A 7,702-nucleotide genomic window follows, 5' to 3' on the forward strand; every position below is an offset into this window, starting at 1 on the left:
AAGTGAAAATAAAAACCATCTAATCAAATTACAAAGTTTCAAACTGATTATTCTTTTTACTTAAGAGGCTACCATGAATTGTTTTCAATCATTAATGAATAGAAAGAGTATATCCAAGACATTATCTCTGTAATCTCTTCAAATTTTGCTTTATCAAGACTGTAACTGGGAATATATTGCAAGAAACTTTTTACAAATTTTAAAAGTCCTAACATGATTTTTACTTTCATATCAGTTTAATAAATCTATATGCCAATTTATAGCTCTTGATGTTTTAAGATAAAATTTCTAAATAGCTAGGAATGACAGATTTATAAGGAGGTATAGCTTAGTCAGTAAAGAATCTGCCTGCATGGCTGGAGACCTGGGTTCGATTCCTGGGTCAGAAAGATCCCCTGGAGAAGGAAATGGCAATCCACTCCAGTATTCTTGCCTGGAAAATCCCATGGATAGAGGAGCCTGGCAGGCTATAGTCCATGAGGTCGCAAGAGTCAACACAACTTGGTGACTAAACCACCACCACCAAGTTTGTATGAGAATCTGAAAAGTTCCCATCTAAAATCAACTTCCCAACATGTGCTATACTGATTAAAAATCAGTCATTAGAATTCATTGTTTTTACAGTAAAAAAAAATTCTGAGAAAGTAAATTTGTAGACCCTTACGGAAAGATAGCATTTTAAGCCTAGGATCCCAAAGTAAATTCTACACTACATAAACTGCAAGAACTTTGCTTATTTCAAAAAAGAAATTTCATGAAAGACTGCATACTATGTCCACTGTAAATGCAAGAAGCTAGGAGGTACATTAGGAAATTAAGTGCTAAGAGTGAGTGAGTGAATGAAGTCACTCAGTCATCTCCAACTCTTTTCGACCCCATGGACTGTAGCCTACAAGGCTCCTCTGTCCATGGAATTTTCCAGGCAAGAGTACTGGAGTGGGTTGCCATTTCCTTCTCCAGGGGATCTTCCCAGACCAAGGATTGAACCTGGGTCTCCCACATTGCAGGAAGACGCTTTACTGTCTGAGCCACCAGGAAAGCCAGTGCTAAGAGAAATACTGTTTATTTTTGATGAGTGGCTGGGTTGAGTAAACTCATTTGACAAGTTTTGGGTCTTTTTTCACCAATTAATCACCTATTACAATACAATATCTTGGAAACAGTCTTCCTAAGAATCAAGATTGAGAAACATGATAATGTTTTCAGTCATTCAAACTTAAGCTGAAATAAGAATTTATGGAATCATTTTCATCTCAGATTACGCTTCTGAAGTTGGAGATTTCTAGATAGGGTAACTCCAGGTTAAACTTGACACATTTCTCTAAGAATTTCAATTACATTTGATAATAATTTTTAACAATATTTTATATTAAACATAAAATATATATTCTGGAATAATATTGCAGTTTCAGAATATGTCTTAAAACATAAGATAAATTTTTTACTTGTGAAAGAGTCGGACACGGCTGAGAAACTGAACTGAATTTCTTTGAACTTTACTTTTGACCTTAAGATGCTTGGTAATCACTGATTTTGGACAACTAAGGTTAAGATGCTGAGAGAGGGCCAACTTTGGTTGGGACAAGAAAGGTGGAAAAGGAAGTAACTGGAGCACAAAACTGTCACTAGGAGAAGAGCTGCAGCTGCTTTGCAATCAACAAATATTTACTCAGCACCTAACCTGTGCAAGCGACACTGAGTTGCTTTAAGACAGTGGGGCAGGAATAGAACAGGTAGAATATATTTTGATTCAGTCTTCTGTTAATCTTAAAAAAGAGCTATTTCAAACCCAATTTTTTTTTCCAATTACATTTCTTTCCATCAGTACTTAATTGCCTCTTTACAAAAGTTTTAAACTGTGACCCCCTCCCCCAAAAAATCTACATACTATCAAATTGCAGCTAACTTATAGCATGTCCTTGAAGATGTTCCATCTCAATGCTCCCTGTCCTTAATTTGTCACCCTAGCATAAGTTCCATTTCTTTCATTCTCTGCATGCTTTCCTTCATGAGAATCACTGTCCCTCTGCCTATCTACCCCTCCAATCGAGACTTAGATTGCAACTTCCTGAGGGTATAAACCTGGGCTTTTATCAGTAACTCCTGCTGCTGCTGCTGCTGCTGCTGCTAAGTCACTTCAGTCCTGTTCGGCTCTGTGCGAACCCACAGACGGCAGCCCACCACGCTCCACCGTCCCTGGGATTCTCCAGGCAAGAGTACTGGAGTGCGTTGCCATTTCCTTCTCCAATGCATGAAAGTGAAAAGTGAAAGTGAAGTTGCTCAGTCATGTCTGACTCTTAGCGACCCCATGGACTGCAGCCCACCAGGCTCCTCCAGCCATGGGATTCTCCAGGCAAGAGTACTGGAGTGGGTTGCCAGCGCCTTCTCCATCAGTAACTCCTAAGAGAATCCGTGAACAGATACAGGGTTTGAAGTGCCTTAACAGTTCCCTTGTGGCTCAGCTGGTAAAGAATCTGCCAGCAATGCAGGAGACCTGGGTTCAATTCCTGGGTTGGGAAGATCCCCTGGAGAGGGGAAAGGCTACCCACTTCAGTATTCTGACATGGAGAATTCCACGGACTTCGACTTCTCAGTCCATGGGGGTCGCAAAGACCGAGTGACTTTCACTTCACTTACAGGACTTCCCTGGTGGCTCTGACGGTAAAGCGTCTCTCTACAATGCGGGAGACCAGGGTTCGATCCCTGGGTCGGGAACATCTGCTGAAGAAGGAAATGGCAATCCACTCCAGTACTATTGCCTGGGAAAATCACATGGACAGAGAGAGGAGCCTGGTAGGCTACAGTCCATGGGGTCGCAAAGAGTTGGACACAACTGAGCGACTTCACTTACACTTACCAGTTAATAACGCCTGAAGCCTCTGCAGATTTATATTCCCTGGACTCACGAGAACATCCAATGCTCTCCAATTACACTCACAAAAACTTTAATGTGTAGATCTGACCAATCGTATGTATATCCAAAAAGTTTCTCCTTAGCGAATCGTCCTACGTTCAGCTGCACATTTATCCACTCTCTTCCAGAAGCGATGTAAAGACAAATCCCTTTAATACTTCTCTCTTTTTTTTTTTTAGCAAAATGCATGCTTTTGTAAAGCAGAGGCGCTCCCCCACCCCACCCCACCTCGAGCACCCAGTTCCCCAAGGAGGGCTCGCCTCATTTCCACCTTCTCTCCAGGAAACTGCTAGGCTGGAGATAGAACACTTAGAAGAGAAAGAGCTTGCCTGGCAAGTTTTCAATGTTTCGCTATAAGAAAAGCTAAAAATGCAGAAGCGTGAACCTGGTTGGGTGGCGTCTGTGCGAGCGCTAGCGAGTCCCGAGCCCGGGACCACCCGTCTCCGGCGCGCAGACCCCCTCACCCCCGGGGCTGGCGGCGCACGTGCCGCCCCCACTCTCCTCCCCAGCGCCCCTCGACGCCCCTCGACGCCCCCCCCGCTCGCCCACCGCCCGCCGGAGCCGGCGCCCGTCCTCACCTTGCGTGAGGGCCAGGAGGCAGTAGTGAAACAGAAAGCCCCGGGGCGTGTTGCAGCGCTGGAGAGCCCGGGGTTGGAAGCTGCCCCAGCCGCAGGGCCCCTCCTCATACTCGGACGGCGAGCCGGGCCCAGAGGCGCCGGGAACCCCCGAGGGCTGAGGCGGCTCGGGGCGCTCCGGGGGCTCCTGAGGCGCGGGCGGCGGCGGCGAGCCCGCGGCCGGGGTGGGCAGGACGGAGATCTCGATGGAAGGCGACGACGCACAGACGCGGCGCGGGGTGTCTGGGCTGGAGGCGACGAAAGCCGGGTTCTCGATGCCTTTGAGGCTCTTCATGATCCGGGCGCGTCCTCCCGACTCCCCGGGACTGCCGGAGCCGCAAAATAATAATAATAATCAAAATAAATAAAACATACGCCCAGGTTCCGCTGGGGCTCCTCCTCCGGGCAGGTGGCAGCGCCCCCGCGCGGGGCGAGTCCCCGCCTCGCCGGCGTCCCTCTCAGGGGGTCTGTCTCCGCGGCCGCCGCCGCCGCCGCCGCCGCCGTCGCCGGGAGCCTCCTCAGCGAGCTGCCGGCCGTCGGCCTCGCCCACCTGTGGCCGCCCGCGCGGAGGGAGTCCCCGCCTCCCGGGCGTCCCCTCAGGGGCTCCCCGGCGTCGTCACCCGGAGCGGCGGTGCGGTCGGGCCTCGGCCTCGCCCGCCTGTGGCCGCCCGCGCGGGGCGAGTCCCCGCCTCCCCGGCGTCCCCCTCAGGGCCTCTCTCGTCGCGCGGCCCGTCAGCCTCCCAGGAGCCTGAGAGGGGGCCCCCGGGTCCCCCCGCGCCCCTTCCCGGGGCCTGGGAACCAACAGGACGTTGTGGGAGTCGTCTGGCCGCTGACGGGAAGGCTGTGAACACACCTGCTTCAGGAGATAATTCCAGAAACTCTCCAGCGGCCTTCTTCCCTTGAACCAGTCGCTCAGTCGTGTCCCCTTCTTTGCGACCCCATAGACTGTATGGCCCACCAGGTTCCTCCGTCCATGGAATTTTCCAGGCAAGACTACGGGAGTGAGTCGCCATTCTCCAGGGGATCTTCCCGACCCAGGGATCGAACCCGGGTCTTCCAGCTTGCGGGCAGACGCTTTACCGGCTGAGCCACCCGGGAAATCTTCCCTTGCCGCTTAGCGAATCAGGCTTCGGTCTGGACTCCCAAGGATCTGAGCCGCCACAGGCACAGTATTTTGGATTCCGTGAGCATCGTGCTAAAAGACTTTGTACCTGTCAGCCTCCCTAGAAACGGAAATACCTACCAGCCCTCACCACTACAGCCATTGGCATGATAACCACCTTTTTTGTAGTTTTCACTTCCCCCAAAGTGAAGGAATACAAATTAGAAAACTTTAAAGCCATGTATCTATATAACATTCTTTCTGCTGTACATTGCATACCTTCAGATGAACAATGCTGATAGCAGTGTAAATAATTTCTACCTGTGGAATAAATAAGAATAACACCTTACAATTCATTCAATTGTCCTTTCATTCATTTAACAAAACACATTTCTTTTCCAGACTGCAAACACTGTTTTAAGCCCCAGGGGTGAAAAAGTGCACAAAAACGGACAAACACCCCTAGGCCTACTGTGCTTACATTCTGATGGAAGACAGACAATAAGTAATAAATATGCAGTGCGTGTGTTCTCAGACACGTGTGACTGTGACCCTGTAGACTGTGGGATGATTTTCCTCGACAAGAATATTGGAGTGGGTTGCCATTTCCTGGGCCAGGGAATCTTCCTGGCTCAAGGATGGAACCTGCAGTCCCTGTCTCCTGCACAGCAAGTGGGTTCTTTACTACTGAGCCCACCTGGGAAACCCCTGCATGTGTAGTGCCTGCAGGCGGGCTCTGAGATCCTCTGGACTTTAGCCTACCAGTCTCTGTCCATGGACTTTTCCAGACAAGAATAATGGAGTACCTCTACAAATGCTGTGGAGAAAAGTAGAGCAAGGACAGGCTGGGAAGGGTGTTTTCGGGGAAGGGGGAGAATTTGATGCAATTTTTAATAGGGTGGACAGGAAAGGCCTCAGGTTTTTAAGCAAAAACCTGAAGAAAGTAAAGGAGGGAGTCTGGTATGATGGGGAAGTAGAGTGGGCTCAAATGAGATGATTGGAGAGCACTGGAAGTTCACGGCAGGGGTGTAAAGAGGGCACAGGCAGGGTGGGAGAGAAGTGGCAGGGGCCAGACCCTGTAGGCCATTATAAGGACTTTGGCTTTATTGTGATTAAACAGGAAGGTTTGGAGCTGAGGCGTGACACAATCATGGTATGATTAGGTTTTCAAAGAACCCATTCTCCCCTTCTGAAGGTAAACTAATGCATCTGAAAGTAATGTATTTTAAACAAAGACATTATGATCTTGGAATGTTTATCTTTCCTAAATGAAATGTTTATTCCAAAAAGGAACATAATAAAACCCACAAATGCTATTTGCTGCATAATCAGGGCTACATACACAAAGCTGTTAGGCTTCATAAGACTGCAGACCGTTAAGGAACCAACTTCTTCAGATCTGACCATTGGTTATGCTGTGCTGTGCTGTGCTTAATCATTCAGTAGTGTCCGACTCTTCGAGACCCCATGGACTGCAGCCCACCAGGCTTCTCTGTCCATGGCGATTCTCCAGGCAAGAATACTGGAGTGGGTAGCCTATTCCTTCTCCAGGGGATCTTCCCGACCCAGGAATCAAATTGGGGTCTCCTGAGTGGCAGGTGGATTCTTTACCATTTGAGTACCAGGGAAGCCCCAATTATTGGTTATAAAAATTGTCAAACAATATGTCTGAACTACATTTAGCAAAGTTAATAGAGGTCTCAGATATTACTGGATACTGTATTGCTGTCATTGTTGTTCGGTCTCTCAATCATGTCAGACTCTCTGTGACCCCATGGACTGCAGCACGCCAGGCTCCCCTGTCCTTCACTATCTCCCTGAGTTGGCTCAGATTCACGTCAGTTGAGTCGGTGATGCTGTCTAACCATCTTATTCTCTACCATCTGCTTCTCCTTTCTCTGCCACCACCCCCTGTTCAATCTTTCCCAGCATCAGGGTCTTTTCCAATGAGTCTTTTCCTCTACACTGCTATATGATATCATTTTTAGTGCATTAGTACTATTATTCATTTGTAAGGGCCCTTTTATCGAAAGTTGAATTGGAGTACTTCACTACATATTAATTAATCATGCTATCAAGTTCTGGGCTTCCCCTGTGGCTCAGCTGGTAAAGAATCTGCCCGTAATGTGGGAGATCTGGGTTCGATCCCTGGGTTGGTAAGTTCAGTTCAGTTCAGTTCAGTCGCTCAGTCGTGTCCGACTCTGCGACCCCATGAATCGCAGCACGCCAGGCCTCCCTGTCCATCACCAACTCCCGGAGTTCACTCAGACTCATGTCCATCGAGTCAGTGATGCCATCCAGCCATCTCATCCTCTGTTGTCCCCTTCTCCTCCTGCCCCCAACCCCTCCCAGCATCAGAGTCTTCTCCAATGAGTCAACTCTTCGCATGAGGTGGCCAAAGGACTGGAGTTTCAGCTTTAGCATCATTCCTTCCAAAGAAATTCCAGGGTTGATCTCCTTCAGAATGGACTGGTTGGATCTCCTTGCAGTCCAAGGGACTCTCAAGAGCCTTCTCCAACACCACAGTTCAAAAGCATCAATTCTTCGGCGCACAGCCTTCTTCACAGTCCAACTCTCACATCCATACATGACCACTGGAAAAACCATAGCCTTGACTAGACGGACCTTAGTCGGCAAAGTAATGTCTCTGCTTTTGAATATACAAAAAAGATCCCCTGAAAAGGGGAAAGGCTACCCATTCCAGTATTCTGACCTGGAAAATTCCACGGACTGTATAGTCCATGGGGTTGCAAAGAGTCGGGCATGATTGAGAGACTGAACAACAGCAATACCAGCAGTACAGTATCCAGTAATATCTGAGACCTCTACTAACTTTGCTAAATGTAGTTCAGACATATTGTTTGAGAATTTTTATAACCAATTCTAGAGACAGTTTTCAAGTCTTCCTATCCTCATTTAGGCTAATTGCCTGCCCAAGAAGCTACTTCTAGATTCAGTACTAATGCCGCTCAAACAGCAATAATTCAGTAGTGCATACTGCCGAATTGGTTATAAAAAGGTTAGTGCATGCTAACCATAAAAAGCACATGCTTTTTATAACCAATTCTAGAG

At 48.0% G+C, this 7,702-nt stretch overlaps 1 protein-coding gene across 1 annotated transcript in view; it reads right to left on the bottom strand.

Annotated features, from left to right (window-relative positions):
- SLCO4C1 (solute carrier organic anion transporter family member 4C1) overlaps positions 1-4,690 on the bottom strand; it is a 90,167-nt gene extending 85,477 nt beyond the window's left edge. Inside the window, exon 1 of the mRNA XM_069590187.1 lies at positions 3,493-4,690. Coding sequence (XP_069446288.1) covers positions 3,493-3,823 — 331 coding nt within the window. The 5' untranslated portion in view covers positions 3,824-4,690. The remainder of the gene's footprint in view (positions 1-3,492) is intronic.
- Between the last annotated feature and the right edge of the window lie 3,012 nt (positions 4,691-7,702).

This window comes from Ovis canadensis, chromosome 5 (assembly GCF_042477335.2).
Source record: "Ovis canadensis isolate MfBH-ARS-UI-01 breed Bighorn chromosome 5, ARS-UI_OviCan_v2, whole genome shotgun sequence".
Taxonomy (NCBI): Eukaryota; Metazoa; Chordata; class Mammalia; order Artiodactyla; family Bovidae; genus Ovis; species Ovis canadensis.